At 40.5% G+C, this 26,546-nt stretch overlaps 1 protein-coding gene across 1 annotated transcript; it reads left to right on the forward strand.

Moving 5' to 3' along the window:
• The first annotated feature begins 11,699 nt into the window (after positions 1–11,699).
• LOC118368350 (adhesion G protein-coupled receptor G3-like) lies at positions 11,700–23,033 on the forward strand. Its single transcript, XM_035752379.2, has 17 exons — positions 11,700–11,763; positions 12,471–12,568; positions 13,183–13,269; positions 13,849–13,929; positions 14,049–14,219; positions 16,275–16,349; positions 16,498–16,654; positions 17,999–18,155; positions 18,308–18,439; positions 18,588–18,698; positions 18,798–18,837; positions 18,967–19,067; positions 19,184–19,305; positions 19,445–19,710; positions 20,131–20,221; positions 20,334–20,617; positions 20,860–23,033. Exons 1-17 carry the CDS (start codon positions 11,744–11,746, stop codon positions 20,988–20,990), a joined length of 2,124 nt encoding a protein of 707 aa, XP_035608272.1. The 5' UTR covers positions 11,700–11,743; the 3' UTR covers positions 20,991–23,033.
• The last annotated feature ends 3,513 nt before the right edge of the window (positions 23,034–26,546 follow it).

Here is a 26,546-nt window from a genome sequence, read left to right on the forward strand (position 1 = left end):
ACACTCTTAACTGCTAGGCTACTTGCTGCCCATGTTGGTCAATTTTGGCATACTTGACATCTTTATCTGAAACGTCAATCAGTTACAATGGGTCTTGGTGGGTATGGTATCTACGATGCAATTAGCACTAATCTGATAATAATTTTAGAATCTCACTACATTTAAATGACTAATTGGACTTATGACAGTTTAATGGAGGGTGTGTTTGACCTTTGACTTTGCAACATGTTATTCAGCCGTAACAAGGAACTAATGGACACGGCGTCCATTAATGAAGAAGCCAATGACATCACCCGACGGGTGACCACGTGGATCGATCTGTTGAACTAACTTGGAGCGTGTTGCTAACTGTCAATAACAACTCAATCAATAAGTCCCTCCATTCAGGTCCATCCATATTCATCCCATAAGCAGCTCTTTAATGTGTTTAGTGTTTCTGCCTGGGCACTAATCACCTTGGCCCCGTAGCAGGCTCTCTCTAACCACATTAGAAACATGTTAACAACCACCGTGAATCTCCTTTCCTCTACCCCCTGGGACCTTGGCCTGATGCATTTGTCGGTTTATGGTAAATTATATTGCACTGTATGTTCTCCTCTGTCTGGGTTTGCTGTCGTAAATGATTTGCAATAAAACCTCCATGCTACAGACCACAGTTCTCTATGGTGGGTCCATCACTTATTGGTAGGGCCAGGAGTTGTTCCAGGTCATGTGACCTGATAATAACAACACATTTTGGAACAAAATACCACGTAAAACACAGTTATGTGTTTATGCAAAATTGAGCACTGGTACATGAACCACAAGTTTGAGCAGCGAAATTATAATGTTTCATCGGCACTGGGGGGCAGTGTTATACACTAGGCCTATATTCACTACACTCTCTAAATCTCCATGAATGTTGTCACATATACTCTCTCTCCAGCACTCTAGATCACCAAGCTGCTCATTATGGAGCACACCTGTCACCATCGTTACGCTCACCAGCGCGTCATCAGACTCACCTGGACTCCATCACCTCCCTGATTGACCTTCCCTATATCACTCCATTTGGTTCCTTCCCCAGGCGTTATTGTTTGTTTCAGTTTCATGTCTGTGTGTTGTTCTTGATTTGTAATATGTTTAGTTTATTTATTAAATTATTTACCCCCTGAACTTGCTTCCCGACACCCAGCACATTCGTTAGAGAATAATGAAATGGCTGTCTAAATATGATCCCCAATCAGAGACAACGATAAACAGCTGCCTCTGATTGGGAACCATACCAGGCCAACATAGAAATCAACACACTAGATCACCCAACCTAGTCACACCCCGACCTAACCAAAAGAGAGAATAAAAGGCTCACTATGGTCAGGGCGTGACACCTGTCCTTGGTCTCACAGTACCAAAACATGTCTGTTGTCAGTTGCTCTTTATCACACACAAACACAATGTTCCCACTGTCTCACAATATTATAGTATTATATCTAAACACATTGTCTAAGCTTCTGTAACTATTAGGGTGGAATACTTTAGTCATTACTCTTAATGTCATTCAGATTCTCTTATCATTACTTTAAACATATAAATTCCCTTATCAGCTGTACACACCTTTTCTATTCATATGCTGTCCATCCCGTCTATACACACCATTATATACATATAAACTCAGCAAAAAAAGGAACGTCCCTGTTTCAGAACCCAGTCTTTCAAAGATAATTTGTAAAAATGCAAATAACTTCACAGATATTCATTGTAAAGGGTTTAAATACTCTTTCCCATGCTTGTTCAATGAACCATAAACAATTAATGAACATGCACCTGTGGAACGGTTGTTAAGACACTAACAGCTTACAGACGGTAGGCATTTAAGGTCACATTATGAAAACTTAGGACACTAAAGAGGCCTTTCTACTGACTCTGAAAAACACCAAAAGAACAATGCCCAGGGTCCCTGCTCATCTGCGTAAACGTGCCTTAGGCATTCTGCAAGGAGGTATGAGGACTGCAGATGTGGGTAGGGCAATAAATTGCAATGGCCGTACTGTGAGACACCTAAGACAGAGCTACAGAGAGACAGGACAGACAGCTGATCGTCCTCGCAGTGGCAGACCACGTGTAACAACACCTGCACAGGATCGGTACATCCTAACACCACACCTGCAGGACAGGTACAGGATGGCAACAACAACTACCCGAGGTACACCAGGAACACACAATCCCTCCATCAGTGCTCAGACTGTCCGCAATAGGCTGAGAGACACTGGACTGAGGGCTTGTAGGCCTGCAGTAAGGCAGGTCCTCACCAGACATCACCGTCAACAATGACGCCTATGGGCACAAACCCACCGTCACTAGGACTGGCAAAAGGTGCTCTTCACTGACAAATCGTGGTTTTGTCTCACCAGGGGTGATGGTCGGATGTGCGTTTATCGTCGAAGGAATGATCATTACACCGAGGACTGTACTCTGGAGGTGGAGGGTCCGACATGGTCTGTGGCGGTGTGTCACAGCATCATCAGACTGAGCTTGTTGTCATTGCAGGCAATCTCAGCGCTGTGCATTACAGGGAAGACATCCTCCTCCCTCATGTGGTACCCTTCCTGCAGGCTCATCCTGACATGACCCTCCAGCATGACAATGCCACCAGCCACACTGTTCATTATATGCATGATATCCTACAAGACAGGAATGTCAGTGTTTGGCCATGGCCAGCGAAGAGCCCGGATCTAAATCGCATTGAGCATGTCTTGGACCTGTTGGATCGGAGGGTGAGAGCTAGGGCCATTCCCTCCAGAAATGTCCCGGAACTTTCAAGTGCCTTGGTGGAAGAGTGGGGTGGTGCAGTCCATGAGGAGGAGATGCACTGCAGTACTTAATGCAGCTGACTGACTGACTGTTACTTTTGATTTTGACAACCCCTTTGTTCAGGGACACATTATTCCATTTCTATTAGTCTCATGTCTGTAGAACTTGTTCAGTTTATGTCTCAGTTGTTGAATCTTGTTATTTTCATACAAATATTTACACGTTATGTTTGCTGAAAATAAACGCAGTTGACAGTGAGAGGACCTTTCTTTTTTTTTGCTGAGTTTATATATTTATATTCCGGACATTGTTTATTTTAATATTTATATATTTCTTTATTCCTTTGTTTTTACTTTTTGGATTATTATTTGTATTGTTATGTATTACTGTACTGTTGATGCTAGGAACTGGTAGCAATTTTAGCACGTTAATATTGGTGGGGCAAAAAAAAAGTGGGATGCATGACAGCAAAGACATTACACAAAAACACTTAACAATACATTATTTACACTATAACCGTGACAAACGGTACCCACAAAATGTTAGTGCCCACATAAAGCTACCCCAACACCAGTCTCAACAGCAGTCCCAACACCTTACCACTGCTACATCTGGCTATCAGTTGAGCCTTGTCTGGCAGCGAAACGGTTCAGTCAGCCTCATTTACCAGCGTTTAAAAAACATAGCTGATATGACTGACTTGCTTAAACAAATGCGGTTTCTGCTGACAATTGAGATGTACAAACTATGGCATAAGGGGATTACAAGCGGATAAGAGGCAAAATTCAGGACATGGGAGTTGGTGTTGTCCCGGTACACCAAGTCAGAACCATAGGATACATAAAGGGGGCATATAAGCAAACTATGAAAGCTCTTACAATATTTGATGATTACATTTCTCAAAAACAGGTTATAGGCTACATGTGCACCATCAAGTCAAGAGAGATGAAAGAGGTGAAAATAGACCAAATTATTAGGGTGAAGCAAATGGGCTACTACACAACATACACTTAGTATTACTTTCTTAGCTACAGTATACATATATCCCTGGCATATTACATCATTTACATAATTTATGCAGCAGCATACAAGACATTTTTGGACTCACCTTGTTGTGCTTTGCTCACTTGTCCAGGAAGGTTGCGTGGCGGTTCTTCGTGGGCAAATTTTGTCATGATAGTCGGGCATTCTCTGGATTTAGGGTGCTTTCAAGATGACTGTGAACTCAAAAAAGGTTGAATCATGATGATGTCAGTGATCTTCAGGTCGTAGCTCTAGAAAGAGGCCCAATCTCCTGATTTACAATTCTGAGTTGGATGAAAGTTCAAAATGTATTTTCCCAGTCGTAGCTCGTTTGTCCCGAGTTCCCAGAAGTCTTGAATCTTGAAGTCCGATTTTGTAGTTCCGAGTTAACAGCTGTTTTGAGCGCTGCACAAATCATGCTTCATTGACAGCATGGCCAATGTTGAATGTTTATAATTTTAAACTAGGAAAAGAGATCCTTAATCTTAGACTTGGGACCACACAGTCACTCCACTGAATAGAAGGTGAATGATTGCTTTGCAATGGTTGCAGTTAGCCACTGATTCCTTACAAACCACTCATTGTTGAATTTGCAATTTCCAACTTGTTGTGTAATGTTTATATCCAATGGCCAATAAGCACCGATACGTTTTAGCTTTAATTTCTCTTCATTATTTCTCTTCATATGACAAGGATTAAAAAGGATTTGCCAGTAGATTGTTGACTTGATTCATGATGAAGACTGCTAGCTAAGATTTTGAAAGTGTGATGTTGAAATGATCAGTCCAATCAAACCTACTGTAGATATACCATGATTTGAAGTAATTTTATCTGTGGCTAATGACCTTAAGCCTTCTTGGATGGGCACTTCTAATGTAACTCTATGGCAACACCCAAAGGGCTTGAATTTTCGAGCTCTACCCTTAGACTTGGCGGTGACGAAGTGTCGCCATGAGTGACATAACACTGAGCCAATCATAACACTGAGCTTGGCTGAAACACCTGCATTTTGGAGCTCCTTTACTCAAGAAAACAATTCTGTTTTGTTAGTTCAATGATATATATATTTTTTTACATTCTTTGCAAACTGATATGTGACACATATTAATGCCAAAATAACATGCAAAACAGGCAAGCCCCCTCAAAAAATTATGTGAGGCTCAAAACACCTGCCCTGAATGACGAGACGCCACTGCTAGGAACACAGGCATTTCTCTGCACCTGTGATAACGTCTGCAAAATACAGTGCATTTTGGGAAAAGTATTCAGACGTGTTAACTTTTTCCACATTTTGTTACGTTACAGTCTTATTCTAAAATGGATTAAATAATTTTTTCTTCTCATCAATCTATACACAATAGCCCATAATGGCAAAGCGAAAACAGGTTTTTAGACATTTTTGCAAATTAAAAAAATTACATTGAAAAACCTTATTTATAGTATTCAGACCCTTTGCTAAGAGACTCGAAGTTGAGCTCAGGTGCATCCTGTTTCCATTGATCATCCTTGAGATGTTTCTACAACTTGATTGGAGTCCACCTGTGGTAAATTCAATTGATTGGACATGATTTGGAAATGCACACACCAGTCTATATGAGGTCCAACAGTTGACAGTGAATGTCAGAACAAAAACCAATCCATGACGTCGAAGGAATTGTCTGTAGAACTCAAAGACAGGATTGTGTCGAGGCACAGATCTGGGGAAAGGTACCAACACATTTCTGCAGCATTTAAGGTCCACAAGAATACAGTGGCCTCCATCATTCTCCAATGGAAGAATTTTGAAACCACCAAGACTCTTCCTAGAACTTGCCACCCGGCCAAGCTGAGCAATCAGGGGAGAAGGGCCTTGGTCAGGGAGGTGACCAAGAACTCAGTGGTTACTCTGACAGAGCTCCAGAGTTTGTCTGTGAATATGGGAGGACATTCCACGACAAACATTTCTACAGCACCCCACAAATCAGGCCTTTATAGCAGAGTGGCCAGACAGAAGCCACTACTCAGTAAAAGACCAGAACCCGGACTTGAATCCGATCGAATATCTCTGGAGTGACCTGAAAATAGCTCTGCAGCGATGCTCCCCATCCAACACGACAGATCTTGAGAGGATCTGCAGAGAGGAATGGGAGAAACTCTCCAAATACAGGTGTGCCAAGGTTGTATCACCACACCTAATAAGACTCGATGCTGTAATCGCTGGCAAATGTGCTTTAACGAAGTACTGAGTAAAGTGTCTGAATAGTTATGTAACTGTGATATTTATTTTATTTGATCTAAAAACATGTTTATGCTTTGTCATTATGGGGTATTGTGTGTATATTTATGAGAGAATGAACGATTTAATCCATTTTAGAGTAATGCTGTAACGTAACAAAATGTGGAAAAAGTCAAGGGGTCTGAATACTTCCCGAATGCGCTGTATGTGTACGTGACCAATTAAATGTTATTTCATTTGCTCAATGCCACACAAACAAAAAGCACCTGTTGATGCTTATAAGCTCTATTCATGCACTCTACACATAGCCTAAAGACATTTACACATATAAATTCATACTCTTCAGGCCCGAGTCTAGCTGAGGTAATTTAGAGTTTGATTTAGGGACACAAGGGAGTCGTTGTAGCCATGGACAGCTAGGCAGCAGCACACACACGCCTGGCTGAAACCTGAGATGCTGGCCCTCCGAAGAGCCCCCAGCTGCAGAGGATCACACCCCATATCTCCACAACCGGGAGATTAACCTCTCTGACACACACATGTACACACACACACCAGGAAAAATGTAGCCTTATATCTGGTTTTATAGTAATCTAAACCTTTTGAGACTTGCTGTCCAAACTGAATATGTGGTGAGGACAATTGTTTGCAAAATTATTATAAGCAGCAAATACATCCCCTCAACAACAGTTATTTTCAGTGCTTTCATGACATTTCACAGTCTGTTAAGCTTGATCATCTGTGGTCTAGACATTTTGCTACAGATGTAGGATCTTCATTTGATCATTCTGCTGCACAATAACTTTAATGGAAAATGTAAAACATATAAAATGTTAGTGTATTTAACAAGGCTTCTGACTGTTTGTAATTTCCACTTTTTTCACTTACGAAAAAGTTGTCCAGCCCTACAAAAATGCAGTGGTGTAAAATACTTAAGTAAAAATACGTAAAAAACGACTTAAGTCGTTTTTTGTGGTATCTCTACTTTACTTTACTATATATATTTTTGACAACTTTTACTTTTACTTCACTACATTCCTAAAGAAAATTATGTACTTTTTACTCCATACATTTTCCCTGACACCCAAAAGTACTCAAATTAAATCAAATCAAATTGTATTTGTCACGTGTGCCGAATATAACAGTGAAAAGCTTACTTACATGCCCTTAACCAACAATGCAGTTTTAAGAAAAATAAGTGTTAAGTAAAAAATAGATAAGTAAAAAATAGAAAATAAAAGTAACACATAACTAAACAGCAACTAAACAGCAGCATTAAAATAACAATAGCGAGGCTATATACAGGGGGTACCGGTACAGAGTCAATGTGCGGGAGCACCGGTTAGTCAAGGTAATTGAGGAAATATGTACATGTAGGTAGAGTTCAAGTGATTATGCATAGATAATAAACAGAGAGCAGCAGTGTAAAAGAGGGGTCTGGGTATCCCTTTGATTAGCTGTTCAGGAGTCTTATGGCTTGGGGGTAGAAGCTGTTAAGAAGCTTTTTGGACCTAGACTTGGCAGTCCGGTCCTGCTTGTCATGCGATAGCAGAGAGAACAGTCTATGACTAGGGTGGCTGGAGTCTTTGACAATGTTTAGGGCCTTCATCAGACACCGCCTGGTAAAGAGGTCCTGATGTACTGGGCCGTATGCACTACCCTCTGTAGTGCCTTGCCGTCAGAGACCGAGCTGTTGCCATACCAGGCAGTGATGCAACCAGTCAGGATGATCTCGATGGTGCAGCTGTATAACTGTTTGAGGATCTGAAGACCATTACCAAATCTTTTCAGTCTCCTGAGGGGGAATAGGCTTTCTTAGTGAGCTTGGACCATGATAGTTTGTGGTGATGTGGACACCAAGGAACTTGAAACTCTCAACCTGCTTCACTACAGCACCGTCGATGAGAATGGGGGGCGTGTTCGGTCATCCTTTTCCTGTGGTCCACAATCATCTCCTCTGTCTTGATCACGTTTAGGGAGAGGCTGTTGTCCTGGCACCGCACAGCCAGGTCTCTGAGTTCTTCCCTATAGGCTGTCTCATCGTTGTCGGTGATCAGGCGATCATTGTTGTGTCATCGACAAACTTGATGATGGTGTTGGAGTCGTGCCTTCCCCATGCAGTCATGAGTGAACAGGGAGTACAGGAGGGGACTAAGCACGCACCCCTGAGGGGACCCCGTGTTGAGGATCAGCATGCCAAATGTGTTTTTACCTACCCTTACCACCTGGAGGCGGGCTGTCAGGAAGTCCAGGATCCAGTTGCAGAGGGAGGTGTTTAGTCCCAGGGACCTTAGCTTAGTGATGAGCTTTGAGGGCACTACGGTGTAGCATTCTCACAAAGGTGTTCCTTTTGTCCAGGTGGGAAAGGGCAGTGTGGAGTCGAAGCGAACATAGAAGTCATTTAGCTCGTCTGCTCACAGCTCACAGCTATCTTTCTGACAGAACACAATGTGTATATAATTACAATCACAAGTATAGCTTTCTTGAGATTAATAGAGGTGTGCCCCAGGGTTCCAATTTAGCTCCTGGGTTGTTGATTTGATTTGAGAAATGGGATGCAAACAGCAAATTTACATCTATACGCAGATGATACAGCCATATATTAACGTGTTCCTTCTCTGGTTCAGGCTGTTGAACAGCTCAAGACTGCTTTTCAGTCACTGCAGGCCTCACTTTATGGTCTCAAAATGGTCTTGAACATACAAAAAACTAAATTCATGACCTTTACCGGAGCTGGAACTCTGCCAGAGGAGGTTAGCATTGTCACATCTGGAGGAAGACAAGTTGTCTTTTAAAGTTCATGTGGATAATCTTGTGACAAACCTTAAATTGAAATTGGGTTTTTATTTTCGTAATAAGGCTTGCCTCCCCCTTATGGCTAGAAATAAGCTTGTTCAGGCCAACTTTCTCTCTGTAATTGATTATGGTTACTTGTTGTATATGCATGCAACCTCCATATTACAGAGACTGGACTCTGTTTATCATGCGCTTTATTACTAATGCCAAGTCACCTTGTACCAAATGGTAGGTTGGACCTCACTTTATATGCGCAGAACGATACATTTGTATGTGTTCATCTACCAAGCCCTTTTGGGTAAACTCCCTCTTTACCTCTGTAGTCTGGTCTCCTTCACCACCAGCAGTTACCATACCCGGTCTGATACGTGGTTGCTACTTAAAGTCCCCAGGACATTCACAGTATTAGACAAAACTGCCTTCTCTTGTTGTGCACCAGAGGCATGGAATAGTCTACAATCCATGCTTCATCTAGATATGTTAGTGCCACTGAATGAATTTAAAATATTGATGGGAGACTCTTACGGAGGAGGATCACGTTGTGTTGTATGGTATTGCTGTATGTTTTAATTATGTAATGTACTGACTGTTGCTGCCTTATTGCTCCCTTCTTGGCCAGGTCTCCCTTGAAAAAGAGCTCAATGGGCTTTTCCTGGTTAAATAAAGGTTAAATAAAAAAGTCTGTAATATTTTGCAAGCCCTGCCACATCCGATGAGAGTCAGAGCCGGTGTAGTACAATTCAATCTTAGTCCTGTATTGACGCTTTGCCTGTTTGATGGTTCGTCCGAGGGCATAGCGGGATTTCTTATTGGCTTCCGGGTTAGAGTCCCGCTCCTTGAAAGCGGAAGCTCCACCCTTTAGATCAGTACGGATGTTGCCTGTAATCCATGGCTTCTGGGTATGTACGTACGGTCACTGTGGGGACGACGTCATCGATGCACTTAATGATGAAGCCAGTGACAGATGTGGTATACTCCTCAATGCCATAGGAAGAATCCCGGAACATATTCCAGTCTGTGCTAGCAAAACTCGTTACATTTTGAATGCTAAGCAGGACAGGAAAATGGTCTAATTCACATACTTATCAAGAGAACATCCCTGATCATCCCTACTGCCTCTGATCTGGGGGACTCACTAAATATATGCTTTGTTTGTAAAGGATGTCTGAGTGTTGGATTGAACCCCTGGCTATCTGTAAATAAGAAAATGTGTCCGTCTGCTTTGCTTCATATAAGGAATTTAAAATGATTTATACTTGTACTGTATTTTAGCAATTACATGTACTTTTGATACTTAAGTATATTTAAAACCAAATACATTTAGACTTTTACTCAAGTAGTATTTTACTGGGTGACACTTTTACTTGAGTCATTTTTATTAAGGTATCTTTACTTTTACTCAAGTAGGAGAGTTGGGTACTTTTTCCACCACTGCAAAAATGTTAATTCATTATAATCCACATATCAATTTACATTTCCTGTTGCCTCAGGATTATTTTGCTGTTGTAGCAAACTGGCTCAAATCTGACATTTGTGTCTCCAATACGGAGATCATTTGCATGGTCTATTTGCATCTGGGAAAGTCTATACCAGCATCTGCTGTGCCTCTGCAAAACTATTTGCATTTCTGTAACACATAGAGTCCTGTCAAGCCTTTATACCAACTTGCTGGATGCCCAAGTCTATCTCTTCCATTGACCAAAGGCTTTCTATGTACTGAAACAAAACAACATTTCCAAACAAAATCCTGCTATTGTGAATATTGGAAAGGATGAAAAATGTGTCTGGATCCGTTGGATTGGATTACAGAGAAACAAGTGTGAAAAGCACATTAGTCATTGCTCTATAGTCTGTCCTGACAGACTGTTGACAGAAACTGAAACTGACCAGTGCACAATGCATTTGGTTCTGGGTTTTGAGATAATTTTAATTATTAATGGATGTGATGTTAGTATGTTTGTAAAATATAAATAACCTTATTTCATTTAGAAACAATTGCATACCATTAATTTTTGTGTTCAATTAATGAAAACTGAAATTATTTAGTTTGATAAGACTATATTTTATTAAAGTGTTTAAAGTTATGCCTGTGAGCCATAAGGTACAGGAGGCCCAGTGGTGAAAAGGTACCCAACTGTCATACTTGACTAAAAGTAAAGATACCTTAATAGAAAAGGACTCAAGTAAAAGTGAGTCACCCAGTAAAATAGTACTTGAGTAAAAGTCTAAAAGTATTTGGTTTTAAAGATACTTAAGTATCAAAAGTAAATGTAATTTAAAAGTATAAAAGTATAAAACATTTCAAATAATTTTAAGTATATTTAAAACCAAATACTTCTAGACTTTTGCTCAAGTACTATTTTACTGGGTGACTCACTTTTACTTGAGTCCTTTTCTATTAAGGTACTGTATCTTTACTTTTACTACAGTATTACAATTGAATACGTTTTCCACCAATGTCCTGTCCTGCTAACCATTTATATTTGAATTTATTAGGGATCCCCATTAACTGCTGTGAAGGCAGCATCTACTCTTCCTGGGGTCCAAACACAGTAACGCACTTGCAACACATTCAAAATGTAATGCATATTTTTTTTTTTTTTTTACGAATGTGGTGAAGTAAAAGTAAAAGTTGTCCAAAATATACATTGAAAAGTAAAGATACCACCAAAAGCGACTTAAGTAGTACTTTAAAGTACTTTGCACCATTGAGTAGGCCTGTCAAACAACATTTTGAATTGATGTACGGTCTGTGTAAGTGTCCAAGGCACATGTCAAAGGAACACAATGGATTCTCAGAGGACATGAATGTGTCTCATTTGCAAGGTAAATCTACAGAGACGTAATGTCAACAGTATATCGCCTAGTGCTCATAGTTAACTGTAACAGGAGTTAAGAGTGCTAACAAAACATTCAGCAATGACTCTCTCATCAGACGGGTAAGAATCCTTGATTGGTCTTATAATTTCTGTTTCACCATTTTGCTGATAATGACAATTGTACTTTTTCTTCTAGAAAACAATATAAAAGATGAGATCTTGATAGTTGAAGAGTTTATTGCAAAACGCTATATCTCAGATTTTTTATTAATTGATCTTAGATGTGTATGAAAATATGTTAATTTTGCAAAACTCTACAAAACATTAAGAACGCCTTCCTAATATTGAGTTGCATGCCCCCCTTAAAATTAATGCACTTACAGTAAGTCGCTATGGTTAAGAAAAGCATCTGCTAAATGACTAAAATGTCCAATATTACTGTCTTTTTTCAATATTGATGTCACCAATGTATCATTTGTACATTTCTTTAAATGCAGTTGTAGTAAAATGTAGTTATTTGTTATATTTTACTGCGTAAAACCTAGCAATACTGTGTATTTCTCCGAGAGTGAAGTGGATATATAGCATTTAGCAAAAAAAACACGATTATTTATCTCTAAAATGAAACCATCAAGTGATATATTTTAACCAAAAATATGTCTGTCATTGAACAACCCCATGCAACGATTAGATTTCTTCAATCAATAAAAGATAATTTACCAACATTTCTGAAAATTAAAATACGGCGTTTTGGAATGAGGCTATTCAGATTTATATTAGACTGTTGTAATGAGCCTGTAATGATACATGTTTTCTTGGCTTGACAGATTAAGGCTATCAATGGAAGGGAAACTTTGGAGATTTTGTTTGACCACAGCCATTCTGCTCTGTGGCATTGGCTGCCAAAATAATTCAAGTGAACGTCGTAAGTTACGTTTCCCCTTGTAATGTAGAAAAAAACACTCAAATATTTTGATTGGATGCTATATTTTTCATGCTCGTCAGCCAGAAATGCATTGCAAATGATATATTTTTCTTAAAAAGTGAACATTTAATTTAAAGGGGCTTAACTCTAATGTATTGCTGGTGCATTTAAAAAAGGGATTCATATGTACATGTTACAGGTCAAAAGTTTTAGAACACCATTCTCATTCAAGGGTTCTTCTTTATTTGGACTATTTTCTACATTGTAGAATAATAGTGAAGCCATCAACACTATTAAATAACACATATGAAATCACGTAGTAACCAACAATTGTTAAAAAATCAGAACAAAAATCAGAAATTTGAGATTCTTCAAATACCCACCTTTTGCCTTGATGACAGCTTTGCACACTCTTGGCATTCTCTCAACCAACTTTATAGTTTTGATGTCTTCACTATTATTCTACAATGTAGAAAATAGTCAAATAAAGAAAAACCCTTTGATGAGTAGGTGTTGTAAAACTTTTGAACAGTAGTGTATATATATATTTTGTACAACAAATTTCAATAGATCTTGTCCTTAAATGTATGCATTAACCGGCATTGTATTTTTAGGTTGTAAAGTACTGATAGTGAACGATGACACATATTCAGGAGTCATTAGGAATGGGAATGATTGTCCATCTCAGAATAACTTTTCAGGTACAGTATGATAACTAACTAGTTAACGGAGAGGTGAAACATTGTAAAACATATAAGCTCATGTCTGTGCCACAGCATAGGATATACACTGAGTATACCAAACATTAGGAACACCTTCCTAATGTTGAGTTGCACCCCCTTTTGCCCTCAGAACAGCCTCAGTTTGTTTGAGCATGAACTCTACAAGGCGTCGAAAGCATTCCACAGGGATGCTGGCCCATATTGACTCTAATGCTTCCCACAGTTGTGTCAAGTTGACTGGATGTCATTTGGGCGGTGGGCCTTTCTTAATACACACTATTGAGCATGAAAAACCCAGCAGTGTTACAGTTCTTGATACAAACCGGTGCGCCTGCCACCTACTACCATAACCTATTCAAAGGCACTTAAATATTTTCTTTTGCCCATTCATCCTCTGAATGGCACACATACACAATCATGTCTCAATCGTCTCAAGGCTTAAAAATGTAACTAGTGACATCAATAAGGGGTCATAGCTTTCACCTGGTCAGTCTACGTAATGGAAAGAGCAGGTGTCCTTCATGTTTGTATACTCAGTGTACATTGCCTTGTTTCCAGATTGGATAGGGAATTGTACCTCACAGCAGGAAATCCAGAGGCTCTGCATCATATCTACTGGAGAGAACACAACAACATCAGGTAGCCTCACTTTATGTAAAACCTTATGTAGATCTATATTACAGAGTCCAGTTATGGTTATTCAAAACATTCAAATTCATTTTATGAATACTTTGTTGTAATGCTGTATGTATCTTTAGATAAATGTCATCCAGAATTCCCCAACTGTACATTTGAAGTGAGGAAAGATAACAATTCATACTTCATAACTCTGAGTGAAGATGCTGTCAACACTCAAGAGCTCCACTTGTGGTTTCCACCGAGAAAGAACATGACATGTATTCCATCACAGTTCTATCGAAATACTACAGGTAAAGTAGACATAATAGTTTTTCGTCATAACATGTACTTTTATCAGACATGTTTGGATAACATAGCCAAGCTAGTGCAGCCGATGAGGTGTAGGCTACAGCATACTTTACTTTTGGAAGGCAGTTTCATGTTTTGCATTCAATAACTGTTATATGGTGCCCTCTGCTGGTATATGCTAGATCAAACATACAAGTTCTGTATTGCAATCCTCTAGGCAGCCGACAACTACTGTTAAACTATTAGTCCTGACCTTTCAACGGTTGGTACATTTCCATTTAATTCCCATCAAAATAATACATCAAACACTTACACGGAATCCATAACATTAGCAATTAGGCAAAAAATGACAGCGTATACAGTATTTATTGTGTGTTCCAGGGTCTATTCATCTGAATGTTTTTTTTATTTTATTTAACTAGGCAAGTCAGTGAAGAACAAATTCTCATTTACAATGACAGCCTAGGAACAGTGGGTTAACTGCCTTGTTCAGGGGCAGAATGACAGATTTGTACTTTTACCTTGTCAGCTCATGGATTTTGATCTTGCAACCTTTTGTTCACTAGTCCAACGCTCTAACCACTAGGCTACACCCAACTGTAAATTTTGCCTGTATAAACGGATGTAAAATAATTATGCTAGTACATTTTCAGACACATGCATGTACTGCCATTCTTAGGAGCCCATATCATATCATACATATCTGGCTTGGATGCTCGTCAGAATATGTTGCAGGGCTTGCAAACTATTACAGACTACAAAGGGAAGCACAGCCGCGAGCTGCCCAGTGACACAAGCCTACCAGATGAGCTAAATAACCTCTATGCTGGCTTCGAGGCAAGTAACACTGAAACGTACATGAGAGCATCAGCTGTTTCGGACGACTGTATGATCACTCTCTCCGTCGAGTAAGACCTTGAAACAGGTCAACATTCACAAGGCCGCAGGGCCAGACGGATTACCAGGACGTGTACTCCAAGCCTGTGCTAACCAACTTGCAAGTGTCTTCACTGACATTTTCAACCTGTCCCTCACGAGTCTGTAATACCAACATGTTTCAAGCAGACCACCATAGTCCCTGTGCCCAAGAACACTAAGGCAACCTGACTACCGACCCATAGCACTCATATCTGAAGCAACAAAGTGCTTTGAAAGGCTGGTCATGGCTCAACACCATTATCCCAGAAACCCTAGACCCACTCCAATTTGCATACCGCCCCAACAGGTCCAGCTTCAACCCCCAGCTTCTACCCCCAAGCCACAAGACTCCTGAACAGCTAATCAACATCAATTACCTCGACTAACCAGTGCCCCTGCACATTGACTCTATACCGGTACCCCATGTATATAGCCTCGCTATTGTTATTTTACTGCTGCTCTGTAACGGCTTTCTTCCGTCGAAGGAGAGTCAGACCAAAATGCAGCGTGGTTAGTTCGATACATCTTTAATATAGAAAAAACACGAACAATACAAAAACAAGAAACGGAACGTGAAAACCTATACAGCCTATCTGGTGAAATACAAACACACTGAGACAGGAACAATCACCCACAAAACACACAGTGAAACCCAGGCTACCTAAATATGGTTCTCAATCAGAGACAACGAGAATCACCTGACTCTGATTGAGAACCGCCTCAGGCAGCCATAGCCTATGCTAGACACCCCTACTCAGCCACAATCCCAATGCCTACTAAAACCCCAATACGACAACACAATAAACCCATGTCACACCCTGGCCTGACCAAATAACTAAAGAAAACACAAAATACTAAGACCAAGGCGTGACATGCTCTAACTATTTGTTACTTTTATTTTATTTTTAATTCCTTATCTATTTTTTTTTACTTAACACTTATTTGTGGTTAAGGGCTCGTAAGTAAGCATTTCACTGTAAGGTCGACACCTGTTGTATTCGGCGCATGTGACAAATAACATTTGATTTGATTTGATATCAGAAACACCAGGAGAGATCTAACTGCATAGTTTTATTTGTAAGAGTTACTATTTTGATTTCAGTATGATTTAACCATGTGCTTTTATAATTATCTGAAAGGTTATCTGACTACTCCGGTGAAGCCAGAAACCATTTGTGGAAAGATGTCAACCTATGATGCAGCTGCTTGCAGAAGTACAGTACATGCCAAACATTTATATACTGTCATAATGTTAAAATGAATCATTCTTTACTGTACTGGGGTTCTAATGAAGAAGTTCATACTAGACATTTAAATGTGGTCTGAACAAAATGCATTGTTTTTGTTTTGATTGATTTGCAGATAACACCAAAGATAAATTCATTCTTGAGATCACTGCAGAGGGACCAAATAGTTGTCTAACATGTAACAACCCTGTTAAGAAGCCGGACATGAACATAGGTTTACCCGGAGGCCCAATGGAAGGCTCAAATGGGGTCATAAGTGCTGATTTGGCATCGTAAGTTTTTAGATTTAAGAAGAACATACAGTATACAAAATATATTCAAAAGTATGGGGACAACCTTTCAAATTATTGGTTTCGGCTATTTCAGCCACACTTGCTGCTGACAGGTGTATAAAATCAAGCACACAACCATGCAATCTTCATAGACAAACATTGGCAGTAGAATGGCCTTACTGAAGAGCTCAGTTACTTTCAACGTGGCACTGTCATAGGATACCAGCTTTCCAAAAAGTCAGTTTGTCAAATGAATGCCCTTCTAGAGCTGCCTATAAGTGCTGTTATTGTGAAGCCAAAAAGTGGTATGCCACACAAGCTCACAGAACTGGACTGCCGAGTGCTGAAGAGCGTAGCGCACAACAATCGTCTATCCTCAGTTGCGACTCTTACTACTGAGTTCCAAACTGCCTGTGGAAGCACAAGAACTGTTCTCCGGAAATTTCATAAAATGGGATTCCATGGCTGAGCAGCCGCACACAAGCCTAAGATCACCATGCTCAATGCCAAGCCTTGGCTGGAGTGGTGTAAAAGTTGCCGCCAATGGACTCGGGAGCAGTGGAAACACGTTTTCTGGAGAGATGAATCACTCGTCACCATCTGGCAGTCTGACGGACGAATCTGGGTTTGATGCCAGGAGAACAGTAAACTACGGTGGAGGAGGAATAATGGTCTGGGGCTGTATTTCATGGTTCGGTCCTTGCCCCTTAGTTCCAGTGAAGGGAAATCTTAACGCCACAACACAATGACATTCTAGACGATTCTGTGCTTCCAACTTTGTGGCAAAAGTTTGGGGAAGGCCCTTTCCTGTTTCAACATGACAATGCCCCCGTTCACAAGGCAAGGTCCACACCAAAAAACTTGACGGGCCTGCACAGAGCCGTGATCTCAACACCATCAAACAACTTTGGGATGAATTGGAACGCCAACTGCGAGCCAGGCATAATTGCCCAACATCAGTGCCCGACCTCACTAATGCTTTTGTGACAGAATGGAAGCAAGTCCACGCAGCAATGTTCCAACAACTATTGGGAAGCTCTCCCAGATGAGTGGATGCTGTTATAGCAGCAAAGGGTGATCAACTCCATATTAATGCCCATGATTTTGGAATGAGATGTTCGACGAGCAGGTGTCCGCATACATTTGGTCATGTAGGGTAATAATACAGTAACACGAATAGTTTATGTGGCAACAAACATCTTCTAGTGGAGCTGGTGTAATGGTGGTGATAATAATCATGTTTGTTTTAGAGGGTTTTATGTTTAGGGTTTTATGTTCATCACAGCTAAGTCTAGAGCATGGCAAACTCTCATCTATATTTCCCACGTTCTCTCACTATGACAGTGAGGCTATGAAAAATCTCTTCTCGTTGACTGAGCTGATGGGAAACGCCAGCACTGCAGCCATTTCAATGGGCAAGGTTAAAGGACTCCTTAGTAAACTTCATAAAGACGACCCCAAGGATATCAACTTTGGTTTTTCCCCTGACAAAGATATGAGTGTAAGTACAGTAACTTGATCACTAGAGGTAGAACAATGATTATTAATAGTCCGTTAACTTATTATGAAAGTAACGGTTTTATTCTTAAACTAAATACAGAGAACTGTACACATATTGATGAAGATTGAAATTATTATTATTTTCCTTTGTAGATTGTTGAAGACAGGTATGCTCTGAGGAAATATTTCAATCGATCTGTGCGTGTGTCCAAGGAAGCCTATGACATGGCACTCAATAAGAGTGGAACTTTTGTCGGGGTTCTTGTCTTTCCCAGCATGTCCCAGGTAAACCTACAAATTACTTTGACTAAAAGCTACTTTTTAAAAGTAGTATTTTGATATACTGTATTGTTAAGCATACGAGGTAACATGATTAGTGACAGGTTACGTTACACTTTATCCTTCCAACATGTCATCTCCTCGCTCTTTCTAGGATGAAAAGAAGAGCATCGTTCTAAACGGTGAGGTAGTTGGAATAGAAATTGGAGCCCACATAGCTAATCTCACAGACACCATTGATATTGAGTACAGAAATGTTGATAAGGTAAGAGAGAAATTGTATCATGTTACAGGAACATATTTTGATTAATAAGGCTATGCATGAAATAATTATGGAGATGCATAAATTATATGTTTTACACAGGTGGGATTCAATGTCTATTGTAATTCTTGGAATGGCAAAGGTACTTCTCTTTCTTTCTGTACATTTTCAAACCCTTTGGTTCTTTTAATTTATAGAACTTGAATCATTTAAAAGCCAAATATTCAACAACTTCCAACAGAGAGGATTGTGGGATTTTTTTCTCTTTTAGGAAAACTACCCAATTGGACCACAGATGGTTGTCAAACCTTGGAGAGCAACAACAGCATAACGTGCCAATGCACTCATTTATCATTTTTTGCTATACTAATGGTGAGACATCCTCTCCATCATCTCCTGTTTGAAGTTATGTTTCTGTGTCACTTTTAATCACATCCATAAGCTTATCCACTCGCTCACTTGCTCTTCATTTTTGTGATCATACACAGTCACCTCCACCAAAGAACATCAGTGCCTCAGATGTGGCATCTCTAACCTACATTAGCTACATCGGCTGTGGACTGTCTATGTTCTTCTTGGGAACGGCTCTCTTCATGCAGTTTGCGATGAGGTATTTTTCATTATTCAACACAACACTGTACAGCGTGAGTATGATGACCAGTAGAGCTCTATAGCAGGCTGGCCATGACGAGTTAACTGAGAATATTGACGTTGAAACAACAAACTTTTTTTCACTTCTGGTTTCACAGCAAAACCAAATCTAGCCAAGCAACCAAGATCCTTGTCAACCTCTTCGTGGCTAAGTTTTTCCTGAACCTGACCTTTCTGACCAACGAGACCATTGCAGGCATGGGGAGCTATGTTGCATGTGTCATCATAGCAGCAGTCATGCACTACTCCATGTTGTCCACCTTCACCTGGTTCCTCATTGAGGCGGTCCACTTGTTCCTGCAGCTAAAGAAACGCACCGCTAACATCAAACATTATATGCTGAAAATTTACGTTGTGGGATGGGGTGAGAACAGAGTCATATTAGGGTGTATTAGAATGCTGCTCAATGTACATTACTGATTGACACAACGATCTTAATTTAATCACTGTTGTCACAGAGAACAGTCCTGCAAAGCAGGAAATGCAAACTTGCAGTGTATTCAAGGTTTAAAAAAGCTTTTAAAATGTGTAATTTCCACTTAAAAATGACAGACTTGATTTTCCCCGACGAAAAATGTATCAACCCCTACAGTACTTGTCCATTTATTATAATCCACATATTTCACATTTCCTGTTGCTGCAGGGTTATTTTCCTACTGTGAGAAACTATTCAAATTCAAATCAAATTTGCCTACAGTATTATCTCCTCTGATTGCACAAAATCATACCAGTTGCAACAGGCATCTGGCATCAACCCCATGTGAATGTTTCTCATTTTCTCCAGTCCTTCCAGCTCTAGTGGTCATCGTCCTTCTGGGACTGCAAAAATATACATTCATGTCCATACAAACAGATGATGGGAAATCAGTGAAAATGTAAGTGGAAATGTGACTTTTGGAATTGTCTGTTCTTTGCCCTAATGAGATGACAATCACAAACCATTTACCTGACTTGACTAGTTAAATACATTTCCCTTGTACATTTCAGGTGCTGGATCACTGACATCTACATCCATTATGGAGTCAACATCGGCTATTACGCCTTGGTGTTTGTCTGGACTTTGACCAACTTCATCATTGTCGTGAGACAGATCTTGATCCTGAGGAAGACCAATGTAGGCAAGTGCCAGAACGACCCAGCGTCCAAGGACACCCTGACCATCCTGGGGCTCCTATTCCTGCTGGGCCTCACCTGGGGCTTTGCCTTCTTCAGCTACGGACCCATGGTTATCCCATCTTACTACATCTTCAGCATCCTCAACTCCTTCCAGGGTAGGCATCACTCAAAAATGACTGCTGTATTGTGTGTGGTTGTCCATGTACATTATCATGGGGCCAGGACCTTTTGCCTAACCATGTGACTTGACCAGGTTAAACTTCCAGATCGAGAGATTTTCCTGGTGAGGTCATGAGACCATGGGGAACTTCTGACCATAGATGTGTATCATAGTTTATGTCGCATAGTGTATGTCTATTCCAGGACTGATAGTGACTGAGCTTCCATCTTCCTCTAGGCTTCTTCCTGTTCCTCTACTACTACAACACCAACAAGATTGTTGGTGATGACAGGAACTCTGTATTCACCGACCAGAGCAGCTCTACTTTTTCAAACATCTATGACGACTCTCCCGTTCACAAGAAGTAGCGAAGATTGGGGCCGATGGTGTATCTTACTACACTAGGTTTATAATTGCAATACACTAAGCACAAAATGTTTTGAAGATGTTTAATACTCTATTTAATAAATAGAAAAGTATGCTTATCTTTGTTAAATGTCTGTAATATATGTATTTATATAGTCAAAAGTTTTAGAACGCCTACTCATTCAAGGGTTTTTCTTTACTTGTACTATTTTCTACATTGTAGAATAATAGTGAAGACATCAAAACTATGAAATAACACATATGGAATCCTGTAGTAACCAAAAAGGTGTTAAACAAATCAAATATATTTTATATTTGAGATTCTTCAAAGCAGCCACTCTTTGTCTTGAGGACAGCTTTGCACACTCTTGACATTCTCACAGCCAGATTCACCTGGAATGCTTTTCCAATAGTCTTTAAGGAGTTCCCACATACGCTGAGCACTTGTTGGCTGCTTTTCAGTCACTATGCGGTCCGGTTCATCCCAAACCATCTCAATTTGGTTGCGGTCGGGGAATTGTGGAGGCCAGGTCATATGATGCAGCACTCCATCACTCTCCTTCTTGGTAAAATAACCATTGTACAGCCTGGAGGTGTGTGGGGTCATTGTCCTGTTGAAAAACAAATGATAGTTCCACTAAGCGTAAACCAGATGGGATGGCGTATCACTGCAGAATGATGTGGTAGCGATGCTGGTTAAGTGTGCCTTGAATTCTAAATAAATCACAGACAGTGTCACCAGCAAAGAACCCCCACACCATAATACCTCCTCCTCCATGCTTTACTGTGGGAAATACACATGCGGAGATCATCCGTTCACCCACATCGCGTTTCATAAAGATACGACGGTGGGAACCAAAAATCTAAAATGTGGACTCCAAACCAAATTAAATATTTACAGCTGTCTAATGTCTCATTTCTTGACCCGAGCAAGTGTCTTTTTCTTATTGGTGTCCTTTAGTAGTGGTTTCTATGCAGCAGTTGATGTTGAGATGTGTCTGTTACTTGAACTCTGTGAAGCATTATTTTGGGCTGCAATTTCTGAGTCTGGTAACTCTAATGAACTTATCCTCTGCAGCAGAGGTAACTCTAGGTCTTCCGTTCCTGTGACGTTACTCTTGAGAGCCAGTTTCATCGTAGTGCTTGATGGTTTTTGTGACTGCACTTGAAGAAACGTTCAGTTCTTGAAATTTCCATATTGACTGATCTTCATGTCTTAAAGTAATTTCTCTTTGCTTATTTGAGCTGTTCTTGCCATAATATGGACTTGGTCTTTTACCAAATAGGGCCATCTTCTGTATACCACCCCTACCTTGTCACAACACAACTGATTGGCTCAAACGCGTTAAGAAGGAAAGAAATTCCACAAATTAACTTTTAACAAGGCACAACTGTTAATTGAAATGCATTCCAGGTGACTACCTCATGAAGCTGGTTGAGAGAATGCCAAGAGTGTGCAAAGCTCTCATCAAGGCAAAGGGTGGCTACTTTGAAGGATCGCAAATATAAAATATATTTTGATTTGTTTAACACTTTTTTGGTTACTACATGATTCCATATGTGTTATTTCATAGTTTTGATGTTCTTGCTATTATTCTACAATGTAGAAAATAGTCATAACTAAGAAAAACCCTTGAATGAGTAGGTGTTCTAAAACTTTTGACCGGTAGTGTATATACATATTTAAAATTATATCAATATCAATGTTGTTGCTACAGTATAGAAGGTTAACAAAATAATTTAGATTAAAGGTAAATTAAATGTAAATGTATCCTCTCCAGCACCACCCCAACATCAACATGTGTAAAAATAGCACATTTCTATGCTTTCTACTAAAAGGTTAAGTGTTTCAGTTTGACACAAGGGGTCAGTCTTGTCCAACTTTATATCTTACTATAATGTGAGAGCTCATCAGTTATGTCTCTCTCTGTCTCTCTCTCGCGCTCTCTCTGTATCGATCTAGACTGTTTTATACAAGTAGTATAAAACAGTATAGCAGCCTAAATACATAGTAATAATAAATAATAACAGCAGTGGTGAATGTGTGTGTGTGTCCTCTCTGACTGTGTAAAACATTGAGGAAAGCCAGTGATTCACTCTGACTAAGCTAAAGGAGAGACATTCAAAACCAAGGCATGGTTCAATCACTTTTTTAACAAACAACAGTAAGGACATCAAGAAAAAAATGACCCTTCTATAAGTGATGTGGTTGACAAGTGGTCACCACACACCAAAAGGAGGAACATGCAGTTTCACAGAGGAGGAAAAGGCCTTCCTGTAACTGCGGGGATAATGTACTTCTGGTGGCTGCGCTATCGCTTTTGCGTGCCTGGAGAAAATTACCCAGTGCCTAGAGAGAGCAGTATCCACTGAGCGGGGGTCTTAGCAGTCTAACCAGGAATGATCTCATGGTTACCTATAGTGATTAGCAGCCTGAAGGCAAGTCAAATTTCTCCTCAGTTTGTCTGCATTCCTGAGTGGGAGTGTGCAGTAACTTTGATATTGTGTTAAGTATAGACAGACAAACTTGGTTCAGTGGTACAAAGCAAAAAGGAAGAATTGCCGTAGTGTATAGGTCGACTACTCTATTGCAATCCAGCTTCTCTTTTCCAATGTTTCTTACTTTCTGAAGAGTTTTGGCCTGGGATATACAGTATTTGCCTCCCCCAACCTTGAAAGCATCTGTTACATTTTCCTAACCTTGAAACCGCAAGATCCGGCCTCATAAGGGGTGGCTTGTCAATGCTGAAACCATACAGGATTGTTTCAACGGCGTTTGCCCACTGATACAATTAGTTGGCACAGTGTTCTGTGTGTGGCCAGGTTCTGCTAAACTGACATTTGCATTGCATTGTTGCTGGAATGTGTGGGTCTGGACAAAGAATGTGTTCTATCGTACCGATGTGAAACTGTTTTTGTGAATCAAACTGACATTTGATGTGGCATCACTGGCATGCACTGATTCAGCTCAGGAAGTTGTTGGGAGAGAACAGTCTGCGGATATTCCTGTTCTGCAAGTCCACTCGTAGTGATGATTTTTAAGTCTCAGTGGAAGCGGTTCATAGTCCCACTTAACTAACGCAGAACTCTTGAGTGGAAGAGAACAAGCTCGGGTTTGTAGAACGACATCCAGAGAGGCAACCTTGTTTATTAATCTATAACTGATTCATCTTCCAAATGAGTTGGTGTGCCAGCCAAAAACTATAGGGTAATTACTGCCATAAACATTTGATTAGGGTATTGCTCAGAAAGGCCTCTTATATACAGCTACAGCATAGCCTGACTATGAGGTGAGCTGGTCCCTGCATGTGTCTGCCTCTCTGGCCTTGCAACATATAGTACTCTGTGGAGAGGCATCCTGCTGCGCTCTGAATCAGCTCCCTTCATTGTGCTGCACATTAGTCATGGTGGCTTCAAATACAAAATCAAACTCAACATAATGATTTATTTGTATTTATTTTCTCTCTATCTCTGTTCATCGGAATGTCTGTCTTAAAAATGGGCAAGTAATAATTGACTCGCAAGTATATTGACTTGGACCAATAATGTCTGATTTCCATTTTTTCCTATTGTGTGTAAATCTCTGCTGAGGCTACATTTCAGAACAATCAAAAAGACATTCTGGTGCCTGAACATATGGCTTGTGAAGTGCAGAAACGATAAATGAATCATGTTAAAACTTTGGGACACAATCTCCATTACTTACATGGCTGACTGAATGTTTTTTAAAGAACATCAAGAAGCAACGAAGAATGTGCATTTTAGCCAAAATTCCACTTTATTATAAAATTCATACATGTGTTTCCTTTAGCGGAGGAAAATTGAGGAAACACCAATGTGCATTTCAGCACTGGCATCCATCTCCAGAACTCTACGACAGCTAATTAAGAGAGAGGCCTTTCCTTCCCATCTCTTTAATGATATTAGCGAAAGAGAAACAGACAGACAGAGAAATAGACCGAGAGGGAGTCATACAGAGAGGGAGTCAGACAGAGAGGGAGTCAGACAGAGAGGGAGTCAGACAGAGAGGGAGTCAGACAGAGAGGGAGACAGGCAGTGAGGGAGTCAGGCAGAGAGGGAGTCAGACAGAGAGGGAGACAGGCAGTGAGGGAGTCAGGCAGAGAGGGAGTCAGACAGAGAGGGAGTCAGGCAGAGAGGGAGTCATACAGAGAGGGAGTCATACAGAGCGGGAGTCAGACAGAGAGGGAGTCATACAGAGAGGGAGTCAGACAGAGAGGGAGACAGGCAGTGAGGGAGTCAGGCAGAGAGGGAGTCATACAGAGAGGGAGTCAGACAGAGAGGGAGTCAGACAGAGAGGGAGACAGGCAGTGAGGGAGTCAGGCAGTGAGGGAGTCAGACAGAGAGGGAGTCAGACAGAGAGGGAGTCAGACAGAGAGGGAGTCAGACAGAGAGGGAGTCAGACAGAGAGGGAGACAGGCAGTGAGGGAGTCAGGCAGTGAGGGAGTCAGACAGAGAGGGAGTCAGACAGAGAGGGAGTCAGGCAGAGAGGGAGTCATACAGAGAGGGAGTCATACAGAGAGGGAGTCAGACAGAGAGGGAGTCAGGCAGAGAGGGAGTCATACAGAGAGGGAGTCAGACAGAGAGGGAGACTGACGGAGACAGACAGAAGTCCCGTTTATACCTGGTTCTAACATGAGTCCTTTGTCCTGATCTTGTCCACATTCTGATTGTGCCGACATTTTTAGGCATGTATAGATAGTTAAAAGATGCATTGTTATCTGATTGGGATCAGATCTTATAAGTAAGTGTAGACAGAGACACACAAGGAGCGAGGGAGCAAGGAGATAGACAGTGAATCCCAAACCACCCCCTCGCCCCAAACAACTCGCTCTGAGGGCCCTTCGTTGTCACGTGTTGTTGACGAAATGAAAGAGTGGCGATGGGATCAATAAACCCATCAACTTCAGGACACACTCCTGACTTGAATGATGCAATTCATGTTCCAATTTTAAATATTAAAACAAGCATGAACTTCAAATGAACAAATTCCCCCATCCTTTTATCTGTTACGTGTCAAGTTTCGAAATCAGACATAAACAAATGCACATGATTTTATTTGTCACATGCGCCGAATACAAGCTTACCATGAAAAGCTTACGTACAAGCCCTAGGCACGCCTCTCACATTTTTTAATGGAATTGTGCAAACTCCAAACATATTGCATATTGCGGGACAATGGAAGGCTACCCAAAACGTTTGACCCAAGTGAAACAATTTATAGGCAATGCTCCCAAATACTAATTGAGTGTGTGTAAACTTCTGAATGTGAATGTGAATAAAGAAATAAAAGCTGAAATAAATCATTCTCTCTACTATTATTCTGACATTTCACATTCTTAAAGTAAAGTGGTGATCCTAACTGACCTAAGACAGGTCATTTTTACTAGGATTAAATGTCAGGAATTGTGAAAAACGGAGTTTAAATGTATTTGGCTAGGGTGCATGTAAACGTCCGACTTCAACTGTACCTATGTTTCTGCTTATAATTGCCAACATTTTGGTAGGCTATTTGTTAGTCAACTTGTCTATATTTAGAT

Source organism: Oncorhynchus keta, chromosome 35 (genome assembly GCF_023373465.1).
Source record: "Oncorhynchus keta strain PuntledgeMale-10-30-2019 chromosome 35, Oket_V2, whole genome shotgun sequence".
Classification (NCBI taxonomy): Eukaryota; Metazoa; Chordata; class Actinopteri; order Salmoniformes; family Salmonidae; genus Oncorhynchus; species Oncorhynchus keta.